Below are 18,077 nucleotides of genomic sequence, written 5' to 3'. Positions count from 1 at the left end.
GATTCCCAATTTACTATTTTGTTACATCGACCACCAAAAATCTTATATGGCCCCTCAGGGACCATATAGACCCCAGTTAAGAATCACAGCCTCAGATGACAAGGCTGGACTTTTGAATTACAGGTACAGTCCCTCTGATGAGTCATTGATAATTTCACTCACAAATGTTGGATTGATCTCATGATTTCACGAAGGTGTAGCATAGTGGAATTGCCCCTGATACCTCATGATTTTAAGATAAACTTCATATCCATTCTACCAAATCACTTTGGGAACGCGAGTCTTGAATATTCATATTATCATTTTGATAATATTTATCATTCGAGAAAGAGTAGCTAAATAAATGTAAACAATACATGTCTAAGAGAATTGCTAGTAAAAAACTTAGAATTCATATTTTTACAAAGAGAGGAAAATAGTAGGCACGCCATATTCTACCAGGCTCTAATGCATACAAAAAGAAAATTCAAAACCAATTTGAATTTAAAAACAGTGAAATGTTTAAGATGTCATCACCAAATCTATAGTAAAAGTCCACATAACTGTTATTAAAAAATTACTATTTAGAAGTTTACTTCTCATAATGAAAAAATATTTATGAATTCACCTAAAGCATAAATAAAATTTCCACTATAAACACAAATAAATCAGACAATACAAGCAGTTTATTTCAAAATTGATGAGTTCTAAAGTATTCACAAACACTAAAGACAAATTAGATATTATTAGTAAAAACCAAGAACAGCCTAGGCTGGAGCAAAACTCAAAAGAAGACTATCAACTTCAAATATAATAAAAAATATAATTTGTATACACAAATGTATGTGTGTATAAGTGTGTATATATATATGTATATATATATATATATATATATATATACATACATACTATATCAAAAGAGTGAGAGACTTAGAAAGCAGAGAGAGGACCATAATTTTCAGTCTCCACAGTAAAATCTTGAGCTACACCATTTCTTTTTAAACAATATCAAATATACAGACATTTAAAATGCCTATCCTCTCATGTGTACATACAGTCACATACACAAAAATATATTTCATTTGCACCAATCAGTTGCATTTAAATAACCGATGCATTTTAATCTCAGTTAGCTAGACATTACAATATTACAATCAAACTAAACAGATTATACTTTCAGATCATGCAACTACTGCTCTAAGACTTTGCATATATATACATATATATATATGGAAAACAAGAATGAAAATGGTGCTTTCTTAAAATTGGGTACATTTCAATTTTTCTTTTACATGTTTCGGCTTTTGAAAAACCTTATCAAAAATATGTACTAAAAACGGAATACGTAAAGAGAAAAGAATTATTAAAAAACTGAATTAAAATTAAAATTAAGATTAACATTCATAGTTTAATTTCCTTTTTCCTGCAAGAACGCATGATAATACCCTTTGTATCTGGTAGCATGACAAGTTCAACTGACTGTGGATGCAAATTACTACTACCTGATAGTAGTAATTTGCAGTCACAGTTAATCTTAATTTTAATTTTAATTAAATTTTTTTAATAGTTCTTTTCTCTTTACATATTCCATTTTAGTACATATTTTTGATATGGTTTTTCAAAAACTGAAACATGTAAAAGGAAAATTAAAATGTAATCAATTTTAAGAAAGTAGCATACAAATCTTTTCAAATATATATATATATATTATATATATATATATATATATATATTATATATATATATATATATGTTTGTAGAATAAGATATGGATTCAGAGAATTCTTTGGCTATCACAGAAAGCTCCTCTTACAGAAACTGGCAAACAGTTCACATAGTAAAGTAATCCAATACAGAAAATGTCCAGGCAACTGAAATCCACAAGATCCAATTGATGAAATTATTTCATGTGTAGGATACAAACCATAAATGTCAAAAGGTATTGAAGGTTAATATATTTATTTAACCAATGGCATACTTAGGGTTACAGACGTTTCATAGCCTTCTTCATGTAGTAATAATTTCAGTGTGGAAGAAATTATGCTTACATGTTTGCATTAATATGCATGTTCGGCATTATACCATACAATTTCATATTCACAAATCAATGTAAATAAAGAATGCTGGCTCACCAGCTCACCAGAACATCATGGTTACAGCAATGTATGAGTGTGTGTATGTATATATATATACTCTTTTACTTGTTTCAGTCATTTGACTGCGGCCATGCTGGAGCACCACCTTTAATCGAGCAACTCGACCCCGGGACTTATTCTTTTGTAAGCCCAGTACTTATTCTATCGGTCTCTTTTGCCGAACAGCTAAGTAACGGGGACATAAACACACCAGCATCGGTTGTCAAGCAATGCTAGGGGGACAAACACACACACACAAACATACACACACATATATATATATATATATACATATATACGACGGGCTTCTTTCAGTTTCCATCTACCAAATCCACTCACAAGGCTTTGGTCGGCCCAAGGCTATAGTAGAAGTCACTTGCCCAAGGTGCCATGCAGTGGGACTGAACCTGGAACCATGTGGTTGGTAAACAAGCTACTTACCACACAGCCACTCCTGTGCCTATATATATAAATGATTATCATAGTAATTGTAAACCTGCCTTCTACAACAATATGAAGATTACACAAACATTATAGCATTAAAACACATAACTCAGTGAGATATTAACTATCAGTCCAAATGAGTTGATAAAAAAAAACTTGTTAGCTTGATTAACTAAACCTACCCTGAATTTCTTAAATGTCATTGACAGAACTGGCATTCCAGTTGTGTAGTTACATGCTAAGAAAGACTGGTAAGAATACTATTCTTTGTGATGGTGCATTTGGGAAATTAAAAATTCTAAAGGTGTTGCTGTTGCATGCCACAAGGCTTAGCAACTCAAGAGATGTTTTGCCATCTAGGACATCTGCTGTTTCCCAATAAAAGGTATTTAGTATTTTACCTGACAGAAGATGTAAGGAAGGGAGCTTTTTTGTTTTTGTTTTTTTGTTGAAAACCTTATACATTACATGACATTGCAGATTGATATGAGGGTTGTGTAGCAGCACAAATCCACACAGTGAGCCAATAAAAAGGAATCTGTGGATTTGGTGTTATCAATAAAAAGTGCTTCTAGGATTTTTATTATTTTGTTGTTTCCAGATTCTGAGAATTTAGCAATAACAACAGAAGTAGATAAAATAAAGATGTTTGTGGGTACAATAACCCCTTCAAGTGGTAGGTGATGTTTAAGAAATCCCAAGCAAAGAAAGGTACCAGTATTTGGTCCCTCAGAACAATTAACAGTCGAATCTCCTTCCATCTATACTATGTCAAAAGGATGAAACATTTGATGTTGTTGAATAAACCCAGCTAGTTCTGCTTGAGCAAACCTTTGATAGTGGGATAAACAACTGAATGTATAGAGGCAAACTTGTATTCCACATATATGCCATGCTTTACACTGATCTGAAACCAGAGGTGTTAAACAGCTATAGCGTATACAAGAATAGAGTAATGTAGCAATTACAGTATGATGTATATATTTTGCTACCTAATAGGCTACATAGGCACAGGAGTGGCTGTGTGGTAAGTAGCTTGCTTACCAACCACATGGTTCCAGGTTCAGTCCCACTGCGTGGCACCTTGGGCAAGTGTCTTCTATTATTGCCTCGGGCCGACCAAAGCCTTGTGAGTGGATTTGGTAGAGAGAAACTGAAAGAAGCCGGTCGTATATATGTATATATATATATATATGTATGTGTGTCTGTTTGTCCCTTCCCCCAACATCGCTTGACAACCGATGCTGGTGTGTTTGCATCCCCGTAACTTAGCGGTTCAGCAAAAGAGACTGATAGAATAAGCACTAGGCTTACAAAGAATAAGGCCTGGAGTCAATTTACTCGACTAAAGGCGGTGCTCCAGCATGTCCACAGTCAAATGATGGAAACCAGTAAAAGAGTAAAAGAGTAATCTATATGTAATAAAGATATGTGATGTAAACACAAGCGATATGGTTTCAGGCAAGTGCTTAGTATTCTGAATTAAGATCTGAAACAATTATTGTTGCCAACCTTTTTTATGTCAAGATCAGATGATAGTGAATGAAACGGTATCTTTCTCAAATGTGGTTAACTGTATGTATACAAACACAATACTGACTGGCATACAACACTGACAGGCATACAATTGCAGTCATCAGTTGCAGCTGCATGCCTGTCAAGTTCATGAATATCTACATTCATACCAGAAAATGACTGGAGATTATACCAAAAAGATGACAATAATGAAAAATGTGGTACAACAGTTAGAATGATCCAAAAGTTTATAAAAATACATGCAAGCATTCATACAAATAAGTACATGTGTGTGCGTATATGTCTGCACGTATGTACGTATGCATGTATGTATACCAAATGAAATAATTTGAAATTTATTAAAATATACGATGTAGCTAAAACGATTTCAACATTCAGGAAACATTAAAAACAGATGTAACCAAGAAGGAATGTCATGCATATAGCTGATGTGATGTACCAAAGCTTAAGCATGGGGAAACAGAGCTTGTTTAGAAAGTAATTACAAATTAGCCAACTCTGTAGCAATGAGCTAGGATAGGGATAGTGAAAGCTGATGTTATACTCAAACTGTAGTATTAATATTGGAATATATCTATGGGTAAGTGTTAAGCTGTAATTGTTATTGATCTGAAGTGAACATCAGAGTGTGCCAAGGAATAATGTTTTGGAGAGCTTTGGTAGTCGGAATGGCTGCATAATACAAGTGTGAATTCCAACCTTTGATTTTTTCTTCCTTGGACTATCCTTAGATCTGCCAGTCTTCCCTGATGTCTTTGACTTCCAATACAAAACAAAATCAATGCAGATCATCAACCAAACCAAAAGGTAAGAAATCAAGAAATCAAAAATAATAATAATAATAAAAATAATAATAATACTTTCATATTCAGCATCTTTCATAAAAGATGCTTTACAAAAACCCAACTATGTCACGCAACATATAAAAATGAAAATTATAGGAGGAGGAGGGGAGGCGGAGAGATGCAGGAGCAAGGAGGGGAAGAAGGAGGAGGGTCACAAGAGTGGTGATGGCTTCAAGATATGATAGCCCAGTGCCATTCCACATTTGTATACACATAAATATTATACACCCTGGTATTTGGTATTCTAATCTGATGCTGCATATAATTTGATTCCAGCCTGGCCTGCTTTTGCACCAATCAGTCGATGCATTCCTGACTGATTTCTCTACCGAAACAAGTATATTTGGTTGAGCTCAGTGAGGAAATCAAATCAAGTTGAAACACCAACCATGTCTGGTAATCCACTGGCATTCTAAATGATGCCCTGTGTCTTTAACACACAATTCCTTTGAGAAGTTTCTCATAGACAAAATATTATAGGTAGAACCATTCCATGCTTGTATACACATTATAAACATTATACACATCAGTATTATATATAATATTATATACACTCTTTTACTCTTTTTCTTGTTTCAGTCATTTGACTGCGGCCATGCTGGAGCACCACCTTTAGTCGAGCAAATCGACCCCGGGACTTATTCTTTGTAAGCCCAGTACTTATTCTATCGGTCTCTTTTGCCAAACCGCTAAGTTACGGGGACGTAAAAACACCAGCATCGGTTGTCAAGCAATGCTAGGGGGACAAACACACACACAAACATATACACACACACTTATATATATATATACATATATACGACAGGCTTCTTTCAGTTTCCATCTACCAAATCCACTCACTGGTCGGCCCGGGGCTATAGCAGAAGACACTTGCCCAAGATGCCACGCTGTGGAGCTGAACCTAGAACCATGTGGTTGGTTAGCAAGCTACTTACCACACAGCCACTAAAATAATGATTCATGTACTGGTATGTGTCATATAAAACAGCCATTAACATTATTAATATTGATTGTAAAGGGTGAGGCGTTGGCAGAATTGGTAGAGCAATACACAAAATGTTTCACAATATGTTAAAGCAGCTCTCCTCGTCCTAATTTCAAATCTCACTATTGCGGACTTTACCTGACATCCATACAGAATCATGACATCTTTATAGGGTCAATAAGCTAAAATATTGGTCAAGGACTACGATTGATATAATTCACAGTTCCCTCCACCAAATGCATGGCACTGTGCCTATGCAAATAAGATGAAAAAGAAAGAAATTTGTCAAGCCAACTTATTTGTTATTTTATCAGAAATTAAATGTGAGCTACAAGTGGATTAGTTGATGAGGAGATAAATCTGTATTAGACAGACCTTTAGATTAAACTCTCTCATTGGTAGCATTTGTGTTCATAGGGAAAATAAATTATTCTTCTCTGGTTTCTGTGACTGAAGAGGAGATAACCACTCCAAAATGCTTGCATCTTACAGTCTGGGTAGGTGGCGCTGTGAGCTGATTTAGGTGTTTACACCATTTGTCTACAGTGTGAAATTTTCTCCATGGCAAAATACAGTGAATGGCTCGCTTACAGGTTAGAATGTGCCACGAGCATATTTGAACTGCATTCCTTTAGTTGAGGTCAAGAAAGCTGTAAGAGTGCCACTTCATGAGAGATAAGCTTTCAAGAAGGGTAAATAAATACATGCGCCAGAGATTTATATTAACACCAACTATACTGCCAAAAACAAGGTGGTAGTTAATGAGAGGAAAACATCATAGAATTCAAATTAAGCCTCTTTTCATCACAGATAATTATCATCTAATACTAGATGAAGAGAGAAACAGAGAAGAAATGAAGGTATAAGAGAGGAATATAAAAAAGAAAGCAGAATGGAGACAATGTGGGTTATATTTTCTTCCTGTTTTTTGTACACATACACTCATGCATTCATCTCAGTGCACGGAGAAAGACAGTACAAAACATTTATTAAAGGACTTGCTAAATTACTTACATTTCCCCCACCAGGTGTATGCCTAGCATTGTCCAAAGATCCAATTTTAGAACGAACATTTCGAGAGCTTGGTGACGGTGAGGAATGTTCTGCTCCTGCTATTTGCCGTGCTACGTAAAAACATAAAGAAAATAGCACATCGCACATAAATGAAAGAAAAAGTAAACAAAACATTAATTAAGTATTACCAACATATTTATCAATAATAGTGCACAAATTAACAAGATTTCAAAATTACAAATTCAATATCTTTTAAGAATTTTTTCTTAACTATTCATTCAAACTTCTTGTAAAAGAGGAGATACTGATGTAATAAAGAATTAGCCCTATAGCATTTAATCTGGCCACATCTGGTCCAAATATTCTATCTGTTTTATGTTAAAACTGACTAGATCCAACTTCTCACACCTACCCAACAATGTCATGAAAAATATACAAACACATCATTGAAATATTGAAGCTACAAGATAATGCATCATTGATTCACAATAATGCAAATAAATAAGCAATGCATTTGACAAAAAAGCCTGAATACTAAAGGGTCAAGACTACAAAATTTGAGGAGCAAACTAACATTTAAGTAAAACAAAATTACAATTATATATTTGTAGTGTTTTGGGAGGGTCATTATTCTAATGATATAAACATGCACTGATTCAATTTCAATGTTTTATTATTCATCATTTGGTTACTTCGTTTTTTGGATTTGGATTGCAAGATTCTTTATGTGAGTTCATGTGTTGAAGCGTATTTTGTTGTGTCTGGGGAGAGTCATTCTCTTTTAGTGCCTTATTAGTCAACATCTATTGAAAAGGTTGCAAGATGCAACGAAAATTTTAGGAAAAATAATAAAGTAAATGAGTGGAAACTTTACCAGTGGGTGTGTTAGATAATGCGGCACTAAAAGAGAATGACACAAAAATTCATTTGGTTAGTTATTTAACTAACTAACTAATTGGTTGATTGATTAATCACTCAGTTAATCATTCAATCAGTTGTGTTTGCCAAAGTCCTTTCATCACCAGTCTTCAATAACTTATCCTCTCTACTTCAGGTGATAAAAAATTATGTCTATTTTCTTTTTGTCTTGCTTTAACATTGCTAAGACTAAAATTGTAAAAGCACTTATATTTTTTTTAAAATAACAAACAATAACAATAAATGAAAAGACAATTAGGCTACTTTGAACAGGTGGCATTTTGTGAAATACATCTAACCTGCAATTGATTAAGTCAAGTTTGCTTACCCGGACTCTGAGTTGATGAAGGAGGGGATTTCCGAGGGGATTTACTGCGTGAGTCAATTCTTGACGAAACGTTTTTGAAATCCATCTTTTCACTGAAAATCCGAACATTCCCTCCTCCTGGGCGATAAGTTTCATTTCTAGCATTGATCCCATATCTCTTTCTAGCATTTGGTGACAGTGGTGAGAGCTATAAAATAAATAAGATGCTTCATATTAAAAAAGAAATTAATCAACAAAGATTTTCAGGAATGGTTTACAGTTAAAAAGCTTGCTTTCTTTCATTTTTGTAATTCATAAAGTGGTTACAAGCTAAAATTTGTATAAAGAAGAAAGAAATTAACTTCAGAAGATTTATTAAGATACACAAAACTTAAGATTAAATGTTTTCCCCCACATTCTGAAAAGATTCTGTTGTCTCTAGTCAATGACTTCTGTATGAGATCATAGTTTTATGATAATCAAAAAAAAAAAAAAAATAAATAAATAAATAAAAGCACTGAGGTTGCATACTGTTCATTTCTTTTCCACAGGTGTCTGTGACATGAGGTGAAATGAAATGGTTATTATGGATTCAGTTTGAGGAAAGGATTGCCTTGTATCATTTTACTTTAATCAAGAAATCTGAATTAAAGTATCTTGATAGAAAGATTAATTACTTTATTAAACGCCAGTTTCAAAGCTGTCAGGATTGAAATCTAAATTTATTTCTCACTACTTATTTCATAACCAATTTAATTTCTTTGAGATTAAAATCATTCTTAAACCTGTTAAAGTAGCTAAATCAATAAGGATGAAGCCATAAATAACTAGACATTATTGTTCTCTGTGGTGGACTTAAGTTACAAAGTTAAAATGTTTTATTTAAAAATACAATAATATCTAATTATAAGAAAATGGACTAAAGCAAAGTGCTATAATGTGAGGTTAGCTGCACTGTAAATTTAACAAAATGGAACAAGTTTACATGCCTTAGGAGAAAGAAAATTCTAATGCTGAATTTAAACAAGGTTTTTTGTTTAAGTATGTGAATTAGATACTGACCTAATATACAAAAACTTAAAACCTTGAGTATCGACAACTAATTCTATCTAATTCACCGATTTAAAACAAAAATATGAAGCAGGTCAATTTTTGCATTTTTAAATACAATTTTACGATGTTTTGCAATCCATAGCAATTTTGGTAATTTCTGAATTAATTATGTAATATACTAGATGTACCAAAGTATTGAACTTATTTCACAACCTTTTTTTAGTTTAAGTCTTAATTAAAAAGAAAATTACATTGAAAAACTAAACAATCCTATTAGGAGTATATTTAAGTATTTATACAATAATTAACTTTCCAGTATATTAAGTGACCTATTCAAGCTTCACATATAATTATAGTTGATATTAAATAATAATTGAAATTATATATAAAAAGATATACTAATGCCTTTTTCATATTAAAAAAAAAAAGCTAATGAACACAAACTACTTTATATTAAGATTTAGCTAATAACCTCATTTGGGTCACATATATGAGTGTAACATTTGATCAAATAGTCTGAGTCTTCAACTAATGACTAAAACGTTTACTTTGACCTTAAAACATCCTCTGCTTTTGTGAGTAAATCACACGTTACTTTTACAGAATAAATCATGTTATAAACATAAATAATAATACTTTTTGATATAAATATCATAAAATAAATAATGCTTAATGTCATGTGGTATTTGTTCCTTACTCAGCCCTTACAAGTTCTATTTTTGTAGTGGAGAAACATAGTCAATTGAATAAAGTCTATATCATGTACTGATATGATATTGAAGCAACGTAGGAGAAGGCATGGCTGTGGTTAAGAAACTTGATTGCAACCACATATTTTCGGGTTCAAGCCCACCATGTAGTGTTTTGGGCAAATATCTTCAACTAAAGCCCTGAGTCAACCAATGCCTTATGAGTAAAGTTAGCAGATGGAAACTATGCAGAAGTCTAAAATGTGTGTGTGTGTGTTTGTGCATGCGTGCACACATGTGCATGTCTATGTATGTCTTTGTGACTTTCCTTCTTCCAGTTCTTGACAATTTGTATTGATTTGCTTATGTCCCTAGAGCTTAGCATTTAGACAAAAGGGACTAATGAAATAAGTCTCAGATTTAGAAAATAAGTGCTGGATTGATTTGTTTGACTAATTCCTTCAATGTGGTGCCCCAGCATGGCCAGTCCAATGAATGAAACAAGTAAAAGGTAAAAGGAAGATACAAGGGTATATGGCAAATCCGATCAGCGTCTTAAAGATATTTAGTATTAATTACACACCAAGGCACAAAAATGGTTTCAATAAATATATGTATTGTTCACAAAAATTGGAGTAAACTATTGTTTGGAGAATTTGAAAGTGCAAAGCAAGGAACAATATAACCAACAAACTTAAGGAGAGACTCAGTTCTTTCTAAATGAAGGAAAATTATTAAAGTGCTTTATTAATACATACCCTTTCATTTTCATCATACTCCATCTGATCATACAATTGATCTAAAATAAAAACCAATATCAATCAAACATATGTCAAAGAATGTGGAATCATTCAACTAACATTCACAATCAGCTTCATCAATTTCATCAATAACACTTTATCAATATCATTTTAAAATATTTATATTGCTGCATGCACCAGCAGTTAAAAAAAAAAATCTAAAAATAATTTAGGCTGTTTTTTAATCATTGAAATCTATAACACAGCAAAAAGAAATTAATATAAATATAATATATATATTTGTCAATGACAATTAACAAGAGGAATCATAACCAACAAAAATACAAACAAAGAAATCAAATCACAGGAAGAAAGCGATAAGACACAATGAAAGCAACAGAAGCCTGTCTGGCTACAGACTTGGATAAATAGCAAAATGGGAGGGATTGCCACAAATCTGATCCATGCCGCCCAGCTACAAAACAAGGATTTAATTATAAAAGTGTAAGATGTGTTTGCAGTTTTTCTTTTTCTTTTCTTTTAGTTTCATGCTTAAACTACATGCAGTATTACCATGTTTACCCATTCATTCACCTTGTTGATAACTATTGCTGCTGTGATGTCCCTTAAATTGGATGCTTAGAATAAGATGAACCTCTTTTATCTGTTACATTGAGAGTAATCAGTTTAATACAATTCACAATGATTTTTATGTGTTTGTTCACTACGGATTTGTAGAGATTTGTATTGTTTTGTTTACTAATTTTTCTTTCTTTCTTCTTTTTATTACTATATAACTTGAAGAAACCACTTCTACATTAAATTGTTCTAAATAAAAGTGTGAGAACCTCAGCAGAAAGGTACAATTTTACAAGCGTCATGGCAAAGCACTTTTAGTCCTAACTGAGTGACCCAATCAAAACTTGATCAGCTAATTTTAAAACACTTAACATAGCATTGGTAACATTAATGAGAGCTACTGAAGATTAACAGGTTTCACAATAGAACTCTAAAACATTTTGAGAAAAAAAAAAAGAAAAAATAAGCATTTATATAAATAACAGTTGGAAACATTCTATGCCTAAATATGTTATGTATAAAATTCATTCTTAAAAGAAGGGGATTATCTAAATTTTACAACAAATGATTTTATTTTCTATGATTAAAATAAAGTTTCTCTAAAATGGCAAACAAAAGGTAATTATAGTGAAAGAGTTCCCATTAACAGTATTAACCTTGGAATCTAATTACTCTGACAAGTATACTGTGCTAACTTTATTCTACTAACATTCATGAGATAATAGCTTAGCTTTGAGAACCCACATCAATGAGTAAATTTTTCATGTTCATAACGAGATTAATGAAATGTGATAGGTGTTAATTTTTAATAAAAATGATAGCCTATAGTAGAAATAATTAAACACTGGACTAAAATAATTTGTGAAACAGCATTTTCAGTTCAAATTCTGCCAAAATCACTTTCACCATTTATCCTTCTTTAACCTCTTTCCTTCTCTTTCTCTCAATACACACACACACACACAAATATGTACACACACATATGCATATATACATTATACATACATACACACAAACATAAATGCTTATATATATGCACATGTATATATCTATATTTGCCTGCCTATATTTATGTTTGCATTTTGAGGACCAACAGCAGCAGTAGCAAAATCAATTATAACAAACACCTCCATTAAAAATGACCATAAAAAAAATAACTTAATATCGTTTTTCTTTTTAATCATGATCACTTGTTATTTGGTAAGCTGTAAGTCTTTCCTTCTTCGTGCTAAACATTTGGAAAAGACCCAGGTCCTTGTGACATTGCCAAGAAAGCTATTTTTAAAAGATTATGTACAAATCATAAACCCTCACTTGCACTGTTGTACTATCAGATTAAACTGAAATGAAAATATGCTCTGATAAAATTCAGTCTCAAAGTTTCTCACAAAAGGAGGATTAATTTAAAGCAAATTCTAAAAATATGTATACAGTACAAAAAAAAAATCAATTATGTGTCACAAGGACATAGGTTCTAAATGAAAAAAAAAAGGATCTCAAATAATTTTAAAATTGGGGGAGAAGGTTAAATAAATGAAGGTAGATACCAAACTCACCTTCACAGGATACAACTGCAACAGACTAGGGTTACACAGCATTTATATTGTAAACCTAACTTTTTAAATTATTTTTTTCTCTCTTTATTCAAAAGAACATGTGAATGATGAGGATGATGATGATAATAAAAATAATAATAATAATAATAATATTGGTTTCTTATGAACCAAAAATGAGTGAGACTTTAAAATATTTTTTCCTGTAAACTTAAAACTAACTCTTAATATCAATCTAATTTCAGTTCATTTTGTGTAAATGGATTATGCATGTGAAATCATGTACATTTGTGTCTGTGTGTAGAATAGTGCATATGTGAATGTAAATGTTTACACATATGTATATACTTGTGTATCTGTGAAGGACAAATATGCGTTGTATGTGCGGGCACAAACATGTGTATGTGTGTGTGTGTATATATATATATATATATGTAACCACACACATATGCAAATGCCAAAGCCAAATAAAATAAACAAGCAAAACCCTTCTCATTCATGTTAATTACCTAAAAGAAAAATTATTCATTCTCACATCAAAAACAATGGTAAGAAGTTTGAGAATTACTAAGAATTTTTTTTTTCCTGTTACAGGTAGCAAGCAAATTTGAATTGAAGTAAATACAAGGTACAGGTGTAATTTTGGACAGTGCGAATTTACAATGTTTATAATGTGCTGCATGAAAAAGATAAATAATTACAACAAATCAAGTACAAAAATAGATGTCGAACGAAGTATGACATTCTATCTTTTTTAAATGTATATATGTATGTGTGTGTGTATATATAATATATATATGTATATGTATGTATATATATAAATATATATATATGTATGTATATATATATATACATATATATGTATGTATATATATATATACACATACATACATGCACACACACATACATATATATATATATATATATATATATATATATATTTTAGTTATAAATATGCTTTAAGAAGACACAGCATATGTTTATAGGTTTATTTAGAATTCAAAGTATTGTTTTACACTCCAACACATATGCTTACAAGAATGCTTTTGAGCATATATATGCATATTAGCAAGGTGCATTTGTACAGGCTGCAATGACCATAGAGTAAAGTACAATTTTTAAATAAATAAAAAAAGAGCAAGTTTAATTTAATTACTTCACTGTTTATATCAGTTTCAATAATACATTGGAGATGGTTATTTCACAGTGTGTCATGTAAATTCATCCCAGCATTTCAGCTTCAAAAAAGAACAATTGAATTTAATTATTTTCTTGTTGGAAGATATAATACAGAGATTACTTTACACAAAACATTGTGCAACAGCCACCTCTAAGTTACAACTGAATTACTGAAACCTAAATAACAAAATAAAGTAATTAAATTAATCTGCTCTGGTTTTGCCTTTGCTGATTATTGCACATACAAATACATACATACATACATACATACATACATACATACATACATACATACATACATACATACACACAGACAGACAGACAGACAGACAGACAGACAGACAGATAAAGATATATAGCAAGAATAAAGATTCAAAGAATCTAAGCTCTCAGCCAAGAGTATGGTGCATTTATATATATTGGTGTACATACATGTGAAAGGTGATGTAATGTCAATTATATAAGTAATATGATTATGAAACAGCTGTAGAGGAATAGAATATTCTCTCACTTCACTTCTTTTATCTGATCAATTCATTTTTAAGGATGTGTGTGTGTGTATTAATTGAAACAATCACAGTGTAATTTTAACAGGAATACGGTAATGAAATGCTTAAATACTAAGAATGGAAGAATGCTATTAATGAGTTGAAAGTAGGTGTGGTTTGAAGAGAAAAGTATTGTTATGGAGAAAATATAAACATTACCAATGTTAACGAAGAGCTGCATGTCAAAGGTAGGTGAAATTAAGTTTAACTTTCAGCTTTAAATTAACTTCCTCTCATCAACAACTCCTTGTTGTTTATCATCCATAAGTTTCCTTCTAAGTACATTTTCTCTTAATAATATTCTTTAAAACCCACCTACTTTCAGCTACTTATTAGCCTCTCTCCCAGCAATGTTTTTCTTTCATACCTCTTTGCAGCCCACTGAACATTAGTATTGGAACAAAAGTCTGTTTTAAAATTGTCTCAATTTCTCAGAAGAAGATGTAAAGCAAAAATAAAACTCTAAATTTTGCAATTCACAAATTAAATTGTATACACACATAGTAAAAGAGTAAAGAGTATATATATATATATATACATATATATTATATATATATACATATATATATATATAAACATTATGTGTGTATTTGAGTGAGTATGCATGTTTGTGTATATGAATGTGTGTACATGTTTGTAGATATATGTATGTGTTGTGTTTACATATATGTACAGACTCACATACATATGCACACATCTATATGTGGTAAGCGCCCTCATTGATTTTCACTAATGAGAGTTTAGTAGTTTGATCAACTGAACAACCTACTCACTGAAACACTGAATTAGTGTGAAAAGTGACCGAGTACCTCATAGACATGTGTACACTTAATGCAATTCTTAAACAGTACCAGCAAGACACAGTCTAACAAGGATGGAGCTGTAATTACATGTACAGCCCATCTAATGAGCATCTGCATGGTTTCTGTCTACCCACAGTTAGGCCTGGGTCCATGGAAGGCTATAGTAAAGACACCTACCCTAGATGCCATGTGGAGGAAATTGGACCAAAGGCTTCATGGTTGCAAAGTAAACCTAATCACTCAGCAATATCTATGTCCAACACACACACACACACATATATATATATATATATATATATATATATATATATATATATATATACACAGGGATAGCCAAAAGTCACCTGACAATAAATCAAAACCATTTAATTCCAAGATTAAAACAAAAAATTATCTTACATGAGACTTCGCTAATAAATAGACAAATGTTGAAAAAAATTGGTGAGTTTAAGTCACAGCATTAAATTATTAAACATTCATAATTGGAATGAATAAATAAAATTGAATATTAAGTATTTATGGAATTTTGATTTACTGTCAGGTGACTTTTTGCCAACCCTGTATATATGCAAACACACAAATATTGGATTGGTAAAACAAACAGGTTAGCGTAGAACTCAATATATGGCTGTATATTTTATTATTATAAATGATTTAAAGATGATGAGCTGGCAGAACCATTAAGAAGCCAGAGAAAATGCTTAGCAGCAGTTCTTCTTCCGATTTACGTTCTGAGTTCTAATTCTACCAAGGTTGACTTTACCTTTCTTCTTTTCAAGGTTAACGAAATAAATACCAGTTGAGCATTGTGCCTATAGTAGAAAGTATTATCTGAACTAAGTTACTGTGTGGTTTCTGCTGATTATAATAATGATGATGATGAAGATGATAATACTAATAATAATCCTTTCTGCTGAATGCACAAGGCCTGAAATTTTGGGGGAGGGACTAAGTTGATTAGATCAACCCAAGTACTCAACTGGTACATATTTTATCAACCCTGAAAGGACGAACGGCAAAGTCGGCTGCAACAGAATTTGAATTCAGAAGAAGATGGACGGAATGCCACTAAGTATTTTGCCTGGCATGCAAACGATTCTGCCAGCTCACTGCCTTAAATAATGTTGATAATAATAATAATAATCCTTTGTACTATAGGCACAAGGCCTGAAATTTTGGGGTGAAGGGGGGAGGGGCAGTCGATTAGATCAACCCCAATGCGCAACTGGTACTTAATTTATCAACCATGAAAGGATGAAGTGCAAAGTCAACCTCAACGGAATTTGAACTCAGAATGTAGTGACAGGCAAAATACACTAAGCATTTTGTCTAGCGAGCCAACAATTCTGCCAGCTCGCCTAGTTATTATTATTATTATTATTATTATCATCATCATCATCATCATTATTAGGTGGCAAGCTGGCAGATATGTTAGCACGCGGGGCAAAATGCTTAGCAGTATTTTGTCTGTCTTTACGTGCTTGAGTTCAAATTCCACTAAGGTCGACTTTGCCTTTCATCCTTTCGAGATCAATAAATTAAGTACCAGTTGTGTACTGGGGTCAATCTCATCAACTGGCGCCCTTCCCAAAAATTTCGGGCCTTGTGCTTAGAGTAGAAAAGAATTATTATTGTTATCATTATTATTATTGATAATGATAATTGGCAGAAATTACAGAATGAATCAAGTGCCAAGAATTTCATGCATTGGCACTTATCAATTAATAAAATATATATGTATGCTCATGTTTAGCATTCTATTTTATTGTTTGCAGCACAAAACCTACACACACACACACACAGATACACACACATGATCTTCTTGAAACTGTGTTAAAAAAATTGATGTCGGAGTTGAAGTAGTTTCAAAGGGAAATAAGAAAGAAAGGGAAAAAGGAGAAAAGAAAAAGTACAAAGTTTGAAGGAAGACAGAAGACAGAAGGCAGAAAGGGAAGTGACAGGAAAATAAGAGAAGATAGAGCTAAGCTTGAGAGTAGTAAGATGACGTTCATGGTTAGGAACAGAATCTTGGCCATTAATGTATTTGAAGATAACATAATGCATCCCTGAGGAGTGAAATAGGTTACACATACTCATACAAATAAGTACTTGTGTCTAAACATTATGCATATTAACATATTTGTATATCTGTATTTGTGAACATGCATTTTGATGTAGCCATATATGGATACATACTGAATAGGAATATATTTAAACCTATGAACATACAAGAGTGCCTACAGGTGTAACAAGCCAAATAACATACATCTTTTTTGTACAATGTTACACATAAACTGACATGCACCCATGTATGTGTATATGAGTGTGTATGTGAATATATAATGTATATACTTTATTTAAAAGCAGTAGAAATATAACAAAAGCTGTTACTCAGAGTTTCACGTTCCCATTCGTCGGACAGTTTTAACAGTTAAAACTGTCCGACAAACGGGAATGTGAAGCTCCGAGTAACAGCTTTTGTTATATTTCTGCTGCTTTTAAATAAAGCATATTACTCTACCTCTGGTATTTGAGTACTCTTTTTTCCACCTTGTTTCACATTTATGTGCTTACTCCGGTATATAATGTATATATGTAGATGTGCGTGTGTGTGTGTGTGTATAATGCAAATATGTATATATATTCATTTGAAAAGATTCATGTCTACCTATATATGAATTTGTTCAAATGTATGCAAGTTTATTTATACTGTGAGCGTTAAAAAGCATAAGTATATATCTGTGCACTTATATTCAATATAAATGCCACT

The 18,077-nt window shown here is 32.1% G+C and overlaps 1 protein-coding gene across 1 annotated transcript in view; it reads right to left on the bottom strand.

Moving 5' to 3' along the window:
* Window positions 1–18,077, bottom strand: part of LOC115210222 (titin-like) — an 88,842-nt gene that overhangs the window by 41,448 nt on the left and 29,317 nt on the right. Inside the window, exons 28-31 of the mRNA XM_029778693.2 lie at window positions 10,664–10,704; window positions 8,185–8,371; window positions 6,939–7,048; window positions 4,794–4,853 (exon numbers count right to left, since the gene is read on the bottom strand). Coding sequence (XP_029634553.2) covers window positions 4,794–4,853; window positions 6,939–7,048; window positions 8,185–8,371; window positions 10,664–10,704 — 398 coding nt within the window. The remainder of the gene's footprint in view (window positions 1–4,793; window positions 4,854–6,938; window positions 7,049–8,184; window positions 8,372–10,663; window positions 10,705–18,077) is intronic.

This window comes from Octopus sinensis, linkage group LG4 (assembly GCF_006345805.1).
Source record: "Octopus sinensis linkage group LG4, ASM634580v1, whole genome shotgun sequence".
Lineage (NCBI taxonomy): Eukaryota > Metazoa > Mollusca > Cephalopoda > Octopoda > Octopodidae > Octopus > Octopus sinensis.
The sequence above is the reverse complement of the archived record's forward strand: the minus strand, read 5'-3'. Positions and strand labels throughout refer to the sequence as shown.